Below are 18,811 nucleotides of genomic sequence, written 5' to 3' on the forward strand. Positions count from 1 at the left end.
AACAAGCTCCTTGAGCTAGATTGTCAATATTCCTCTGTAATGCTTTTCTGAGTATAACTACAGCAGCCTAAATTGAATGATAGTGAAAAATGGCCACAAAGGTGCTAATTAGTAAGCACAGATGTGACTATATTCACTATGGGATTTCTCTTCTGTTGTTTTTTTTGAAGCAGTTGGTCTTATTTGTGACTATGATGACAAACTTATCTGATTGGTAGTCTGTGTTGGTGTAGCTATCCCCAAAGATTTCACATATTAAAATGTATAAAGGATGATTGTTATACTGAGCACAGTATTTCTGTTATGCAGTTATCAATTTGTGTGGGAAATGTAGTCCAACAGACACTGAAATTCTTCAGCCATCCCTGAACTTTCTTTATTGGAGCCTTCAGCAGACTATTCCTTCCAGCCAACAAATAGGTAAAAAGTAAAACAATTGCTTTGTTGTGTGTGATAGAATGAACACTTTTCCCCAATAAGGACTTATGGTCATATTTTCAGGATGGATGTTTCAAAAGTGCTCCCCCCCCCCTCAACTAGACTGTTTTTTATTTGAGGAAGAAGATGTTTTGCTTCTCATCTAAGGAACTTCATCAGTGATGCTTCCTGGATGAGAAGTGAAGCATCTTCTTCTTCAAATAAAAAACAGCCCAGTTGCCTTTTGAAAAAAGCATCTGAGACAAGTATAAGAAAAGAACTGAGGTGGCTCCCTTATTAATGTTCCTCTGCCTATTAGTTTTTCTTTTAGTATTTATTGTTTTAAATACTTTTTAAGATTATTATATAATAGTTTTATAAAATGACATATTTTTATTGGATTATTGTATGCTGCACAGAATTGCTTTCTTGAGATGGGCAGCTAGAGAATAGGAATATAATAGAATAGAATAGCTTTATTGTCACTTTGAATGTATATTTTTCGGCATACTTTAAAATGAAATAGAAAGACAGACATATGTGTTGTATACCGCAAAGACCCTATCTAGTTGCAGTTCTGTTCTTTATAATTAATGCTTCTCTAAAAATTGTATATTGTTGATGAGGTTCGGATAATCAACTATTGCATTCCTTTGGCTCAGTGAGTTGGAGTAGAACTCTAGCTTTGATATTAAAACAAGTATGTAAAGTTTCCTCATCTATAGTACCGTAACTCTTATAGTAGAAACTAATAACCTGTGCACTTGAGCCAATTATTGAGCCAAGGTTATTTGATTCTATTGTGTACTAGAATAAGTACATCATAGTTACATCTTTTTTAAAAGATCTCTGTTATGTGATGGAAAAAATAAAATATGTACATTCAGAGACTTAAAGATAGGTACCAATATAGAACTGTTTGAAAATGGGAATGCTATTTATTATTTCTATTGAAATATTTAGTGGTGGGGGCAGCTGTTTTACTGAACATGATATAATTAAAATATTTATTTTAAAAATGCACCTGTTGTTTTTAAAAATATGCGTTATTGTGTTATAATATCTGTGGAAACCCTAAAAGTATTTTCAAAAATAGTGTTCTCTTTTTGTGTATAATCTCCAGAGACAAAAGTATACAATTTACTGAGATTTGCTAGGATCTTTAGTATAGATCAAGAGCCTTAGACCTGTGGTATTTTGTTCCTTTTGATTTCAGTACTAATTTGTAATTATACATGGTTGCTACTGACTTAAATTATATTTGTTACACATAGCTTGTTGAATCCTTTCTTCTTTTACAGTGGTATTATTGTTACTTTCCAATAAATCTTTGATAGAGCTCCTTGAGAAAGTCCTGCACTACACCTGGATGTCAACCTCTTTCTCTGAACCTGTCTTCTCCTCATCCATTGAATCACTTATTTGTTCTGCTTGGCTTTTGACAGCTTCACTCTTGACACAACAAAATATTTACAATACAGAGGTTAGAAACATGGATAAATCTGTGTACAACCAGTTAATTTTTCTTACTGTATTCACTACTGTAATAAGGGCATTATTTAACTTTATTACACATTATTAACTTGATATAAATAGTACAAGTGGAAAAATAACATTGAGTGTGATATGTTTATGGATTGGCTGTGCAGTTTATTAATGTACTGTATGTGTGAAGACTGCATCTTATCTGGCAATCGGAAGAATGCCATTACTATTTTCTTACATAGAGAAAAAATATTGCAAGAGTATATAGGAAAATGTTCGTTAAATGTTCTTGGGAAGTTGTTCAACAGCATTCTAATTGAAAATATACAAAATATAACAGTAAACAAAACCTGAGAAATGCAGTGTGACTTTATGCTGGGTAGGATGTATGCAGGTTTAACTTTACCCTTCAGGAGGTAATTAAGAAATGTATGAAAAGTTTATTGCACGCAATAAGGTGACTAGGCTTCAGTTATAAAATATTTTTCAGGATTCAGAAATACTGAATACAGTAAGAGCATTATATAATAGTAGTATATGAAAATAAGTGTAATATTTAGTGTATAGTTCAACACTGAACAGAGAGTAGACAGAGAAATGTGAAGCTCCTTTGGTTGTATTATGGGATAAATGTAAGGTAGCAAATTATAGAGTTAGAAAACACAGAGCATGGAAATGATTTTGTGTATCTTAGCAGAATGTTTACTAACTAGTGTGTGTGTGTGTGTGTGTGTGTGTTGTTGAATACTAGCGCGGGAAATATGAACGCGTGTAAAAAGGACTCCTCTCCTGATTGGTTCCCCGGCGGAGCCGGTTCAATCTTCACCCTGATTGGTCGAGCTACTCGACGCCCCATTGGCTCCTCGTTCAAACCCGGGGGTATAAATGTTTGGCGCGAACCACGCCACGTCGAATCGCAGTTTACTATGAGCTGAATAAAGTCACTTCCTCATACTTTCTTGTCGCGTCCTTCCCTTCGCTCCAAGATACAAAACTGGCGACGAAGGTGGGATCCCGATTCCCGCGGCCACGGAGAAGAACAGCCAGCTGCCACCGCGTCTGAACCAGCTAGCACGCTATCTTCAGGCTGAGAACGCCGGCAGCGAACGCGAAGTTTTCTCCGTCCTTCCTCTCTCTTTCTCCGGCTCCACACCACGATGGCGTCATCGCTTCCTCCTTTCGCGCCATTCGGCGGAGCCACCGGAGAATCATGGGACGGGTTCATGGAGCGGTTCGAGTGCTACCTGATCGCCTCGAAAAACCAGGCTCAGACCGACGAGGAGAAATGCAGTTTCTTCCTGTCCTGCTGTGAGCCGTCCATGTTCGCCTCTGCGAGAGCCCTGGCCGCCCCGAGGCCAGCCTACAAACTTGGGTGGGCCGAGCTGATGTCCAGGCTGAGGAACCACTACGCTCCTTCACCCTCTCTGTTTGCACGCCGTTTCGCCTTCCGCCGCCGAGTGCAAAGGGCCAACGAATCCATTAGCCATTTCCTAGAGGCTTTACGCACCGTGGCCGCCCAGTGTGATTTCGCAGACCTGGAGGAGAACCTTGCGGAACAGTTTGTGTGCGGGGTCCGCGACGCACATTTACGCGGCCGATTACTCCGGAATCACAAGATTACCCTGATGCAAGCCGTGGAGATAGCGCGAGCAGCCGAACTCTCCGAACAATCCACGGCCGACATGGAACGCCTCCAGCTAAACCCCCCCGCACAACCCGCCGCGGGGCCACCCACCCAGACGAACCTCGTCGACGATCTCTCCCCTGCCGAAGACGAGGAGGAGGAGGAGGAAATCGTCGGCCAGATGAGGATGCAGCCGAAGCAGAGGCCACCCCAGCAACCGCCGGCGCCCGTTCAGCCAGCCTCAAACGCACCTTGCCGCGGATGTGGCGGCCGCCACAGCCGCGCAGCCTGCCCGTACCGCTCTGCCGTTTGCCGCCGCTGCCGAGGAGAAGGGCACCTCGCCAGAGTATGCCGGGCTCCCCTGCCAGCCCCGTCGTTCATGCAGCCCAGCAACCAGCGCCCGGCGCCGCAACGCCGCCAGCAACCGCGTCCCGCGAGGCGCACCGAGGACTGCTACTCAACCTACCAGCCCTCCAGCGCCGACTGCGTGGTCTACCAGGCATCCCACGTTCCCGCTGGCCACCGGAAAATAAGCACCGCCGTCCGGCTCGAAGGTCAGCTTTGCCAAATGGAGGTGGACTCCGGTTCATCCCGTTCTCTCCTATCTTGGGCTTTGTTCTCCCGCCTTTGCCCCGGGGTTCCCCAGAGAAAGCTGCGCCCCGCCGGGGTCTCCCTCCTAGACTACCAGGGGAATGGGATTCCCACAGCTGGGATATACCACATCCGGGTGGAATACGGGAATTTTAAAGGGAAACTCCCAGTTTTAGTCGTTAGGAACAACCTGCCCGCTCTCCTGGGGTTGGAATGGTTCCCCGCCTTGGGCCTCACCATAGAAGGGGTACACAGGGTAGTTCCCCTCCCCGTAGATAGCGTCCTAGACGAGTTCTCAGACGTGTTCGATGGGAAATTGGGTTGTTACAAGGGTACCCCCATTTCCCTCTGCCTCGATCCCCAGGTCGCTCCCGTTAGACTAAAGGCACGCAGGGTCCCTTTCGCATTGAGAGCAAAGGTAGACGCGGAACTTGATAAGCTTATTGAGCAAGGGGTACTCGAGCCCGTAGATCACGCCCGTTGGGAAACCCCCATAGTCCTCCCGGTCAAACCCGACGGATCGGTGAGGATATGTGCCGACTACAAGTCGACCATCAATTTGGCCCTGCAGGCAAACCCGTATCCGGTTCCCGTAGTGCAGCACCTACTCCACTCGTTAGGACAGGGCCGCATTTTCGCCAAGCTAGACATGGCTCAGGCCTACCAGCAGCTTCCCGTAGACGACGATGCGGCTACAGCCCAGACCATCGTCACCCACCGCGGGGCCTTCCGTTGCCGCCGCCTACAATTCGGCGTCTCGGTCGCCCCTGGGATTTTCCAGAGCCTCATGGAGCGGCTGCTCCATGGGCTCCCAGGCGTCGTTCCTTACTTCGACGACGTCCTGGTCGCAGCCCCCAGTCACTCGGAACTCCTGAAAACACTGCGGGAGGTCCTCACACGTTTTAGGGAGGCAGGACTGAAATTAAAGCGCAGCAAATGCGAAATTGCTGTTCCTAAAGTCGAATTCTTGGGGTTCCTCATTGATGCACAAGGCATCCACCCCACTCCTTCCAAAGTTGCCGCCATCAAAAACGCACCCGCACCCACCTCTAGGGCGGAATTACAGGCCTTCCTGGGGCTTTTAAACTTCTACGCCCCTTTTATCCCCCACAAGGCGTCACTAGCTGAGCCGCTACACCGACTACTGGACCGGTCAGCGGCCTGGAAATGGGGTAGCCGTGAAGCACACGCGTTCGCGGCTATAAAGGATATTTTAACTTCATCGGCAGTCCTAATCCAGTACAGCGATAGGATGCCTCTAATCCTGACTTGCGACGCCTCCCCCTATGGCGTAGGGGCGGTTCTGAGCCACATCCTCCCGAACGGCTCAGAAGCCCCCATAGCTTTCTATTCCCGGACACTCTCCTCCACGGAGCGGAACTACAGCCAAATCGATAAAGAGGCCCTGGCTGCAGTCTCCGGCATTAAGCGGTTCCATGACTACCTCTACGGTAGGAATTTCACCCTGGTCACGGATCACAAGCCTCTCCTGGGGCTGCTGGCGGGCGACAAGCCAACTCCCCCCATTTTGTCCCCCCGCATGACTCGGTGGACGGAGTTCCTAGCAGCGTATTCGTATACGCTGTTATACCGTCCGGGCAAACAGCTAGGGCACGCAGACGCTCTAAGCCGTTGCCCTCTGCCAGAGACGGACACAGCCCACGTGCCCGCGCTCTCTGTTCTGTCCATCGCCGAATCCGACCTCCCCGTCTCGGCCGCGGACGTTGCAGCCTACACAAAGGCTGACCCCGTCCTATCTCAGGTTGCTTCATGGGTTTTGAGGGGGTGGCCCACGGAAAAGGTAGCGGAAGAATTCCGCCCATTTAAAGTGCGACAAGCCGAACTCGCCCTTCACGGGGGGTGTCTTGTCTGGGGGGATAGGGTAGTGATCCCCACAGCCCTGCGGGCACGAATCCTGCCTGCACTCCATAAAAACCACCCAGGCATAGCGCGAATGAAAGCTTTGGCCCGTAGCTATGTGTGGTGGCCCTTGCTAGATTCCGAAATCGCAGATTATGTAGGCCGATGTAGAATATGCCAAAATTCTAGGCCGAATCCCCCCACAGCCGCTCCTCGCGAGTGGGAAATCCCTAGAGGCCCATGGTCCCGTTTACATATTGATTTCGCCGGTCCCTTTCACGGCCGAAACCTTATGATAGTGGTAGACGCTTACTCTAAGTGGGTGGAGCTGGTAATCATGACCTCCACCACAGCGGAGAGTACAGTGAGGGCCCTGCGTAAGATGTTCGCTACCCATGGGTTACCGGATGTGATAGTGTCCGATAATGGGCCCCAGTTTACCTCCACCACGTTCCAAGAATTCCTGGCCCAGCAAGGAATCAGACACGCGGCCACAGCCCCCTATCACCCAGCTAGTAATGGCCGGGCGGAGCGCGCAGTTCGCTCAGCGAAAGAAGCCTTGGGCCGCATGGGCCAGGGCGACTGGCAAGAGAGAGTGGCGGCTTACCTCTTGAGCCAGCACTCCATACCCTGCCCAACGACCAATAAAAGTCCCGCGGAGCTCTTGATGGGTAGGAGATTGCGAACACCCCTAGACAGACTCCATCCACTTTACGCAGGGGATCTGCCGAGCAACCTGGGGGCCCTCCCTTCCCACGCGTTTAAGTTAGGGGATCCTGTATGGGCCCGCTCTTTTTCTGGGGATCCACGGTGGGTTCCCGCAACCATCACAGCCCTGACTGGCCCCTGTTCCTTCAGGGTCGGCCTGGCCGACGGAATACAATGGAGGCGCCACGTGGACCAATTAAGGCGTCGTCTTCCCGCGGAAACAGACGGCCCAAGTTCCTCAGGCACCCGCTCTCAGCCGGAGCCACCTTCGTTGACTCTTTTCCCCACGGACCGTTTCCAACCGGGGAACGGGAGACAAGCCGATGCGAACTTTCCAAACAGGCGCACTTCACCCGGCTATTCCATTCCTCGAACCTCTTATCGAGACTCTGAACCTACACCCCTACCGGACTGCACGGAGCCGTTACCGGACACTCCGGCCACCACAGAAACACGGCCCCGGACAGACGAACTTCGGGCACGGGACCCGGGGCCAGCACTCTCTCACGGGACCGCACCGCAGGTTCACCGCCCCACCACAGACACGCCTCCGCCGGCGCCCCCCCCCCGCCGACGGCCGCCGGGGAGCCACGAAGATCGGGACGAGAACGCCACCGTCCCGCCTACCTACAAGACTATGTTTGCCCTTCCTAAAGGAACTCTTTGACTGGGGGGGGAGGGGTGTTGAATACTAGCGCGGGAAATATGAACGCGTGTAAAAAGGACTCCTCTCCTGATTGGTTCCCCGGCGGAGCCGGTTCAATCTTCACCCTGATTGGTCGAGCTACTCGACGCCCCATTGGCTCCTCGTTCAAACCCGGGGGTATAAATGTTTGGCGCGAACCACGCCACGTCGAATCGCAGTTTACTATGAGCTGAATAAAGTCACTTCCTCATACTTTCTTGTCGCGTCCTTCCCTTCGCTCCAAGATACAAAATGTGTGTTATATCAAAGCATCTGGTATGCTCAAATATGGGAGGGAGCATACTTCTTCCCTTTTTTGCCTTTCAGCTCTACCCTAGGAACCTTCCAAGCAGGAAACCATTTTTGTGTTGCATTTGTGCTGATAAATAAATAAAGGAAGACTAGTATAGATCTATTTCAAGCTATTTAGCTCTCATCAGCTAGCCAGCAGTATGCTCCCTCCCATATTTGGGCATACCAAGGTGGCGCAGTGGTTAAATGCAGCACTGCAGGCTACTGCTAGATCAGCAGGTCAGCGGTTCAAATCTCACCGGCTCAGGGTTGACTCAGCCTTCCATCCTTCCGAGGTGGGTAAAATGAGGACCCAGATTGTTGGGGGCAATATGCTGACTCTCTGTAAACTGCTTAGAGAGGCCTGAAAGGCCTATGAAGCGGTATATAAGTCTACTGCTATTGTGGCTTAGTGACTAATACAACTGCCTAACATGTAAAAACAGCCCAGGTTCAAATCCCAGTAAGGATATGGCTAGCTGTTGAGAGCTAAATAGCTTGAAATAGATTTATACTAGTCTCCCTTTATTTATCAGCACGTGTGTGTGTGTGTGTGTGTGTGTGTGTGTGTGTGTGTGTACTGTATACTATACTGTATACTATTGCCTATTTTGTTAATATGGAAATGAGAGTTTGGTATATCAGGAAAAGCATAAAAATTAAATGCTGTAGGAATGAATTAGAATAATGACTTTATTGTCACTTTACACTAATTGGCATACATTAAAATGAAATTTCATTGTATACAGCTATCAGAGGGTCACTAAAGAGTTATTTTAAAAGTGTTTTAAGAAAAGAAGAAACTGTGTGCAGAAAGGATGAATAATGTGCTTTGACAATAGTGGTAACCACAAACAGTATAAATTGAGATGATTTGGTCATATATAAAAATAAGCTGTAGAACCCCTGGCGAAATTCTTTTTTGAGTGGAAAAATACTGAACAAAAAACCCACATCTCCTTCTGTGCATGTATCCTCAACCAATTCATTTGATTCCTTTCTGAAAGGTTCATCACCTGATCTCCTTGGATGTGGACAAGGTTTTCAACGCAGTTGCATACAGAAAAAAGAGCATATTGTTCTTTGGTAAGTAACATCACAAAAAATAAATATGTGAACACAAAATATCTTAAGGATATTCTAAACAAAAAATGGTAGATCTTAGGAGTTCTCCAACAATATTACAGATGTAATAATACCCAATATTTATCAATATCGCACTTTCCCATCCTCTTTCACACACCATGAATTTAATGCAATTTCTTCATTATGCTCCGCTTATCACATGAATTTAGTATACTTTATTTTCATTGGTAGGTTGATTTTTTAAATGTGTTATTGTTTTGAACTGAATATCCTTATGTCTAATCCTAGTTATGCTATAGCAAAATGCTTATTTTCTCAATTCTTGTGGCAGCAGACATATTTTGAAAATAACAGATAAAAATTAGGCAGGAAATTTCTTCTTCAGACAAATTGTCCATACTGTTCTTATCACCATGACTACAGTTTCCGCAACGTTTTAGCTGAATTTTCCTTGTTTAATGATAACTTTGAAACATGGTAGCAAATCATTTTTCCAGAAAACAGATTGATAAAATTGATAGAATACCCCCCACCCCGGTACATATAGTTATTCAAGAGCCAGATATTTTAATTATGCTGGTTAATGACTGCAGTAAAATAATTTACTACCTTTTAAAACTGAAGAATAGGACTTTGGGCTAGTGAGTGGTTTTTCCAATAAGACTACATACTGAACTGTCCAAGTACATGGATTTTTATGTGTAGTGTAGGATCTCTGAAGTGTATGAGGGAAATACTTACTTTATACTAATAGTTGTTTTTTTATCCAGTTAGCATCCTTCAGTTTTTGAGAGCCTTCTTTAAGCAGAACCTCTGTTCATCCTTCGTGAAGTTTATTGTCCAGTCCACAGATGAACAGGAAAAGGAACAGCCACAGTCAAAAGAGAATATTTCCTTGTTTCCACTGGCTATGTGGCATGTACTGTCCTTGGTTGCTCGATTACAAAACCTACTTGTCCAGGTAAATTTTACTGTTAATATGGAACTGAAATATTAATTGTGGGACTCAGCAAAGCTGATTTATTTCAAATAAATGGAGAAGAGTAAAGAGAATAGAATCAAGTACACTTTTTGTCACTTTTGAACTGTCTAATGATGCAAAAACTACCAGAAACAATTATTCATAAAGGTATAGATTTATTCTCAACAATGTAAAGCCACTGTCTCTTGCATCTGCACCCTATTTATGAGAAGAATTTTGGAACGTTCAACAGGATCCATAGGTAAATGCATTTCCCCAAGTTAAGATTAATTCCAGCTGCCAATGAGAAAACACTAAAAGCATCACTTGTCCACTTCCTTGTTATTCTTTTGCTGTGTTTTCTTTTCTGCAGCAAGGACAATGGTTTTAAAAGATTACTGTACAATGATATAGTAGTGTCATCTCTCAGAACAGCCAAAAATCAACAGAGATTGTGACATACTATTGCTTTAAGTTCATGAAGGACAATGAATCCCAGGAGCTGAAATGAGAAGTAAATCCCCACTTCTTTTAAATAGAAAATTGATGGGCATGGTGCTACAAAAGAAGCACAGCAAAATTGTTTTTGCTATATTTCCTTTGGAGTAGGAACAGACTTATAATTCCAAATTGTCTCTGCATATTGGATAATCCATGATACTGGGGAAATGAGGCAAATTCCTTTGTTTGTGAAGGACTTCCTTAATGTTAGAGCATTTTCAAATATTTTATGTCCCATGAGTCTCAAGACAACCTTAAGATTATGAATTATCTTTTTCATTCACTTCTGTTATAATTTCAGGGATACCTTTTAGATGAATTTGATAATAAATTGTATTTTCTCTTTTATGTTTACAGAAGGACTTTTTGCTATCACAGACTGTTATTGGATGTCTTGAGGCCTTGTTGGAATATCTGCACCTGAAAAATCAGAGCACTGGTACAGCTTTCAATATCTTTGTGTATTCTTTATTAGTAAAAATGCTTTATATTGAAATTATTTTGCTTTGCCTAAATGGCTTGCAATCATTGGCTTCTTATCACTAAAGCAGATATAAACCTTAGAATAAAATATTTTGTACTAAAATGAAGATTTACAGTATTTCAGATATTTAATAGTTGCCAAGAAAATAATATGGAAAAACTTTATATCAGTTTGGTTCTAGCTGGGTGATGCTATGAAGATATTATAAGTCTCTCGTGCAGAAATGAATGCATACCATCCTAATTCCCATACTCTTCATACTATCTCATGTTTACTGGGATGTTAGTCTTTTGGGAAATGGACAGGTCACAGAAGGTTTTCATGGAAAATGTAAAAGATCATGGATAAGGACAGCTTATTGAAGTTTACAATTTCCAGTGAGATAGAAGCAGAATTTACTCGACTGAACCATGTTTTATATTTTATACATGGCAGAAAATCTTAATAATCTATTTTCATTACTGAATAATATAGCAACTCTCCTAGATTTTATATTATCTGAATGGATCTTTGCTTCTATTATTATATTTTTGTTTTGGATGAATTATAAGTAGTCCTTGACTTATGACATTTGGGACCAGAATTTCTGTTGTTAAGCAAGGCAGTTGTTAAGTGAGTCATGCCCAATTTTACAACCTATTTTATCATGAGCCATGGTGGTGTAGAGTGCAATACTGCAGGCTACTTCTGTTGCCTGCTGACTGTCGGCTGCCTGCAGTTTGGCAATTCAAATCTCACCAGTCTCAAGGTTGACTCAGCCTTCCATCCTTCTGAGATAGGTAAAATGAGGACCCAAATTGTTGGGGGCAATATGCTGACTGTAAACTGCTGTAAAGTGGGCTGTAAGAGAGGGCTGTAAAGCACTGTAAAGCAGTATATATGGTAAGTCTAAGTGCTATTGCTATTGTTAAGTAAATCACTACAATTGTTAAATGAATCATGCAGTCATTAAGAGAATCTGGCTTGCCCCATCAACATTGTTTGTTCCAAGCCAGTTTAAAAGGTCATAAATGGCAATAGGATGACCTTGGGAAAGTGCAACCTTCATAAATATATGCCTTTGTCAAGCACTCAAATTTTGAATATGAGACGCTACAACAATTGTCATTGCAAGGACCAGTCATAAATCATTTTTTCAGTGCTGTTGTAACTTTGATGGTAAGTTCTGGTAAATGATTGGTTTTAAGTCAAGGACTACCTGTAGACTGTTTAAATTGTGGGCAGCATATAAAGAGCACTTTTTTTGAGAGATTTTTTACTTCCATTGGTTTTCCTCTGTTACTATTTTTAAACAACCTTGTTTGCTGGTATAAAACAAGACTTAACTCAGTACAGAATGAATAATATATTTGTTTGGAGATTATTTTCTTAGATTTCTTTCTAAGCTATTTGTGGTAAATTTTTCTACTTCTAGCACGTCATATTGCTTCGCACCCATGGAATAAATTTCTGTTGATCACACTTTTAGATGGTAATGAGAATTCCTTTCTTAACTCAGAAATTCTTAGACTTATTAGTCTGGTGAGTATAATGGCTGTTAACTATTAATTCCTATTGTGTTATTCCATTGCATTATGACTGTTTTAACTGAATTGTTCCATTTACTTATCACTGGCAAAACATGAGTGAAACACCATTTATAACGCAGTGAGGACTGGATTATGCTGTAAACTTGAGAGAGCCTTAAATATGCATATGTTTTTGTTAAGCATAAACTTACAGGGAATGTAACCTTATTGTATTTCTTTAATCAAAATAAACTCTTATATGCAGCCACTATAATTCTGATTTTGATCCAAGCAGGTGCATTAGTGAGATACCCTCCATTTCTTTGCTTGAAAACTCTAACAATCCCCTCTATAATTATTATCATTTTTCTCTAGCAAAGCAAATAGAAGTTTGTTGACACATTTGTTAAATAAGGTTAATGGACTTAATATATACAGTTAGACCAGAAAATACAATTTATAAATAACACTGTTCATAGAAGCATTAACAAACAAACGGCATAATAATTTAACACAATATGTGAGCCTAACCCTTGTGCATTGGTATGATTTTGTTCAAAGGAATATTGTACATATCTGAATGAAAGGATGGAATTTCCATTGCTTCAATCAAAATCTGACTGCCATGGATGATTTTCAATATAAAAAAACCCAAAGATTAAAACTGTTTAGGAAATCTGTTCATTCATATTCATCAATTTCAGCTGTTTAGATGTTCAACAGTAAAAAAAAACATTCATAGGGCTCAGGAACAACATGCATGATAGCCATTACAGTAACCTTTTATTTAGCATAGGAATACACATTATCCTCATCTTGCCATGAGCCTTCATGTAGGCAATCTACATTTGTCTTTTCTTGTGCTGTGTGAAAAGTTATGTTTTCTGACTTCCACTGAGACAAGCAGGGCTATATTCATTTTCTGTAGATAAATGGCGTCAGTCCAATTGGCTACTTTGTGCTGTGGCAGAAATGGCCTCTTGCTTCTGTCACTGGTTGCTCTTCTACATTACCATTTTGGGTAATGGTTGCTAGGATTCCTGCTGTCTTCCCAAAATGGGTTTGTGAAAAGGTTACAGTGAAAGGCTGGACTTTTTCTTTTAATAGGCTTACTGGTAAACTAATGAAAGGTGTTGTTGTTTTTTTAAAGTAAGATGAAAAAGTTTTGCCAATTTCTCCTAGTAGCTGGAGTGGCAGAAAGGAAGATTAACCTCTTTTCCCTCCAGTAATCCAATAGTGGATGCCATGAATGGAAGACGTCAAGTATCACAGGAAACAACATATGTGAACATATATAAAGGAATGATCAATGGAAATATGTCATCAAAAACACTTGGGTGGGAGGGGTAAAGAAAAAAGGAAGGCAACAATCAATTGCTATAATTAATAATACCCATGAAGACCAAAACTGAAGAACAAACTGAAATCTTGAGAGCAACGTCTTAAGCCAGCTTCATTTATTGAGGGAGACAAGAAGTATAAAGCTGCCTTGTGTCCTTTTGACTGATAAATCTTCCCCTACTGTACCTGTTTGTTAGACTTACTGCATAATTCTATGTGCATCTACTTAAAATACCATATATTCCAAAACTTAAAATGCAAACACTTCTATGTTTGATAACTGTGCAATCATAAAGTTTGGAAATTCTGATATATTTCAAAAATATTATTAAATGGAAAAAATACTAATTTGGCTCACTAATCTAGCAATTTACTACTACTGAGGAAAAGTTTATCCAAACTTTTAAAATTTGGTTATTTCTAACATCCATTTTTAAGTATTGCTTAAGAATCTGTTTCAATAAAGCTTGTGGTAGTTAATGCCTGTGTTTTTGCTGGATAATAGAAATAATTTAAATCCACTAAAACTAAAATACAATTTTTCTAAGTTTATGAAATATCAGGACATCAGGACTGTTTCTGAAATTGAAATTAGCCATATTCTGGAAGAAGCAGCTCATACCAATGTGCTAGAACTTTCTAATGACACAATCGGTGCTCTTCGCTTGTTTCTTCTTCAGGTAAGAATTCTGGAAATTAGAGATGGAATGAAACTTAAAGTGAAGTTAAATAACTGGCTGTGCTTCCTGCTTCTGCATTTCCTTGTTGTCAAATTGGTTTCTGTAAGGGCTAACTGTTAAAGAATTTATTTCATTTTAGATATAGTGTGGCCTGCTTACCTGAGCCTCTTTTTTTTTCTTTTACTTTCAATAAAATAATTACTGTTTGTTTTTCATAGTAATATTGCTGTAAGTACATGTTTGCATTTATTTTATGATTTGATATCTAATTTGTATTATAGGCTATTGCGGGAAGAATGGATAGTTATTTATAATTCCTCATAATCTTTCTTAAAAACATACTTGCATGGGAATTTTGAAATGAACCACTAGGTTCTGAGTGCAGGTTCCATGAAGTTATGTTTTCTTTCTTTTAATATCAGTGCAGAAAATGAAAGAAAGTGAAATTGTTTTAAGGTTTTATTTCAGGAACAAAAATATGTAGAATAGGCATTGAGTTCATTTAAATACATTCTGTACTATTCTAGATCTATTAATACAATAAGCATGGACATTATTTATATTGTGCATGTTCCCTTTAGGTCTTTAATAGGTAGTTTTATATGCCTCTGGTATCATCATTAAAATTTCTGATTTCTGATTCTGATTGTTGGAGAACCTCCTACCCATAAATAAGCATTAATAGACCTATCAAGACATAGTGTATCTTATTTTGGAGGATGTGTATAGATGTATTAGAGTGAAGTATGGTGTGTTTTGTAATTGAGTAAGAAGCCTTGCAGTTTTGTGCCTAATCTACCAAAAGTAAATTTCTCATTTCAAAAGAAGGAAAACACATTGAGTCTTTTTATGCATAGGCAAATTATGTGGAGCCCCACTATATGGTTAGACCTTGAACTGTTTTTGCAATTATAGGCATTGTAGGAGAGCCATTATAGTCGTTAAAAATCAGGAATTTGGTAGCAACTTTTGTGATTTACAAATTTTGTTAAAAATTGAATTGAATTGAAACTCAAATCATGAGGTGCAGCAGCTGCAGACCACAAAAGCTTATCATGCCTTTCAGTAACATTTTCCAGTTGGAAAAAATCCTTCAAGACTTTCTGAATTATTACAATTGTGGTAATTGGAGGAAATTTCAAAACTGAAATTCTGTAATTTCTCTTTTTTATGTCAGTTTCAAAAAACAAAATATGAAGTGGATTCAAGCAAAAAAGCTGTGATCCAAACGTTGTTGGAGAACCTCCCACCCATAAACAGGCCTCAATGGACTCCTCAAGGCATAGTGTATCTTTTTTCAGAGGATATCTATAGAGGTATTAGAGTGAAGTACAGTCTGCTTTGTAGCTGAATGTGAACCCTTGCAGTTTTGTGCCTAATCTAGCAAGAAGAGAAAGAGTTTTAATATCTTGAAAAGTTTTTGTGCTTTTGACTTTTTTATCATTTGAAGTGATGTAAAATATCAGCATTAGATATAGATGAATATATAAATACTCCTCAACTTACGACCACATTGAGCTCAACATTTTTGTTGTTAAGTGAGACTGTTAAGTGAATTTTGCTCAGTTTTACAATTTTTCTTGCCAAAGTTGTTAAGTACATCACTGAAGTTAGTAACACAGTTGTTAAGTGAATCTGGCTTCTTGTCAAATGGTTACAGAAGGGGATCACATGACCCTGGGACACTACAGTTGCTATATATATGAACCAGTTGCCAAGTGCCTGAATTTTTATTAAGTGATTGTGAGGATGTTGCAAAAGTTATAAGTATGAAAAATGGTCATAGATCTCTTTCTTCAGTGCCACTGTAACTTCAAACTATCACTAAATGAACTATTGTAAGAGGAAAATAACTTGCACTTTTGCGTGATTAGATGCAAAATAGTATTTTGCTTATCTATATGTATAGAGTAGTAAAGTTAGGATCCAATTTTAATTTTCTGTGTTGAAAACTCTTTACTTTCAGTGCTAACTTGACAGATCAAAACCATTCTGTTGATAGAAAAAAATGAGAAAAATGAAATCAATTTCTAATTTGTCATGCCTGTCCTTTACTACTTTCCATTGTAACTAGGTGAAACAGAAGGATCTATACATTCTAAAGTTTATAGTAATATTTATGTCCTAAATTCATACTATTAATTTGGGGAAATATTATTTTTTTAAAATAAATGTGATAGTCTGTGATACTTCAACGTGCCATTAACATTCATTAAAGATAGATTATAATCAAACCAGGGATTACTTTAGTAGTTAATACTTCTTTTAACAGTGCTTTTAAGCATTTATATAAAAGTTCCCCTCTGGGGCAAAAAGGGAAATGTTAACTTGGTAGAAGAAATAGGGGTTTTCTGATCAGATATAATAGGTATTAATTCTTAACGATGATGTTAAAAAATGTCAAAAACTGTGTGTCGTATTGCTTCTGTCATTTTCCCTCACGTAGCCATACTGCAGTTGCCTGTGGGGAAGTTGTAGTCTGAGACTCCTTATTTAAGCTTTTAACATTTATTCAAGTAGTTCTGAGTAAACTTGCATAGAATTGTAGTGTAAAAGAACAGAACGCAGGCACCCAAGTAGATTTAGAAATTGAAAAGGTTCTAGACTATTTGATAAAAAAGGGATATATTTTCTCAGTAATATATAATTCTTCCAACTTGGTTATTCTTAACTCAAGTTTGACTTCAGATATCTTGGGAACGTGGCAATATCTCCCTTACATATTATAGGCTGAAATGAGAAAAGAAAAATGAACGAACAGAACATAGTATTATTAATTGATAAATCACCTAGCATTTAAATTTTCTTAGCAGTTATAGATATATGGAAAAAATAATGCAGGTTATTTCTTTCCCCTGCAGAAAGATTTAGAAATGTCTTAGATGTTGAAATATAAATTCAAAGATAAATTTTTAAAAAATCTGTTTATCCTTGTTCTGGAAATGGTAAAAATAAAATTATGCACTTCATTTCAAGGCTATTTTCTATGCTTTTGTTAAGAATTTGGAAGTAGTACATTCTTGTCTAATTCTTTTAAGTGCTTGATCTGTGTAAACTGTTATAAGCTTTCATACTCAGTGATTTTTTTTGTTAATATAGAAGTACTGTTTTTTATAGTAAGCAATCACTTGTAGTTCAAGGATTTTAACATGGAAAGGGGTTTATAAAACTAACAAACTGAAAACAAGGAGTAAGAGAAGTATTTTATCCATAAGGTATTAAAATTTTAAGATGGAAAAGGGTAAAGTCATTAGCTGAAAGGGAAACAAAAAGTTTGTGAAGAGAAAAAAGATCAATTTTAGGGCTTGCATATATAGCGTACCACTACTTCAAGAAGTCTGCTCCTAAAATTTATGTATCTATTAAAACATTAGCATATTTTCAAGGTGTGATGGAAACCTGAAAAAAATAATTAAGTCCAAGTTGTCTAAGGTGTCTATTTGCCTTTGATCACTTTCATTCTCATCAGAGTATGCAACAAACTATAATTATGTGTAAATGATGATGCACAAATGACAATGTTAGGAGAGAAACTGTCCTTATATACTGTTGTCTAATAGGCTAATGCAAGTATATAAGCTGCACAGTTTGCATCTTGATGTGTGTTTTGACACTTGTCCTTCGGGATTGGGCGGCCTATAAGTTTGTTAAATCAAATCAAATTAAATTAAATCAAATTTCAACTTCCTGGCTGAAGTAACATGAAAAAAATAACCTGAACAAACCAATAATTTATTATTAACTCCAGCTCAGTGATTAGTATTTAAACTGATTGTAAATAAATCTTTAGTTCTTTTTTAACAAATATAATTTTTGCATACAAGATGAATGCTGATTACAATACGCCATTTCTGTTGTGCAGATCAAATGCTCAGGCTCTAAGACTGAAAAAAAATCCCAAAATATGGATATAATGGGGTGAGTCATCTGTATGATGTCTAGTCCACTAGTTTTGAAAGTTGCTCAGCCGTTCTCTGCAATCCAAGAATCAATGAATGCGGAAAATAATTACCATTCTATTACTGAGAAAATATGATTAGGCTGGAAAAATAGCTGCCATTTAGGTACAGAGAAGAACTGCACTTTATAGCATCAAATACCTCAAGGTGCAATCTCATACTTTTCTACATATAGGTCCCAAACCTACATATCTGATATCCTAATGATTTGCTCTTCCTGCAATGGAGCTGTGAAATTCAAATCACTAGAAGTAACAGAGAGCATCGCCATCAAGAATATTAATTTGTACTGAAACAATATTCTAATATTCTTCAGACACGTTTTTATTAATATTTCTATTCCTCCCCCTTCAACTACCGTATTAACTCTTCACACTCAAATCTTATTCTTCCAAATGCCTCTGATGTTTTAACGTACAAACTTTCGAAAATAGCCTAGTGTGTTTCAGTTCACGTTTCTGTTTCTGCAATTCAGAAAAGCGCCTTACAGCTGCAAGTCAAAAAAGCCGCAATTTGAACGACCCAACCACTATAGTAAAAAACAAAAAAAAAAAGGGGGGGGGGAAGAGGCCCCGCCAAAATTACAGGCGGAACTACAATACAGGGGACCCTGGAAAGCTGGTGGAGGAA

General features: G+C 40.2%; 1 protein-coding gene across 1 annotated transcript in view; it reads left to right on the forward strand.

Moving 5' to 3' along the window:
- MEI1 (meiotic double-stranded break formation protein 1) overlaps positions 1-18,703 on the forward strand; it is a 43,468-nt gene extending 24,765 nt beyond the window's left edge. Inside the window, exons 23-31 of the mRNA XM_087722545.1 lie at positions 310-420; positions 1,719-1,900; positions 8,669-8,747; positions 9,518-9,708; positions 10,567-10,648; positions 12,108-12,214; positions 14,091-14,222; positions 15,400-15,509; positions 16,911-18,703. Coding sequence (XP_087578671.1) covers positions 310-420; positions 1,719-1,900; positions 8,669-8,747; positions 9,518-9,708; positions 10,567-10,648; positions 12,108-12,214; positions 14,091-14,222; positions 15,400-15,509; positions 16,911-16,956 — 1,040 coding nt within the window. The 3' untranslated portion in view covers positions 16,957-18,703. The remainder of the gene's footprint in view (positions 1-309; positions 421-1,718; positions 1,901-8,668; positions 8,748-9,517; positions 9,709-10,566; positions 10,649-12,107; positions 12,215-14,090; positions 14,223-15,399; positions 15,510-16,910) is intronic.
- The last annotated feature ends 108 nt before the right edge of the window (positions 18,704-18,811 follow it).

The sequence above is a fragment of the Thamnophis sirtalis genome, unplaced genomic scaffold, assembly GCF_051295495.1.
Source record: "Thamnophis sirtalis isolate CommonGarterSnake01/CBP01778 unplaced genomic scaffold, rThaSir2_p1.2 scaffold_9, whole genome shotgun sequence".
NCBI classification, from domain to species: domain Eukaryota; kingdom Metazoa; phylum Chordata; class Lepidosauria; order Squamata; family Natricidae; genus Thamnophis; species Thamnophis sirtalis.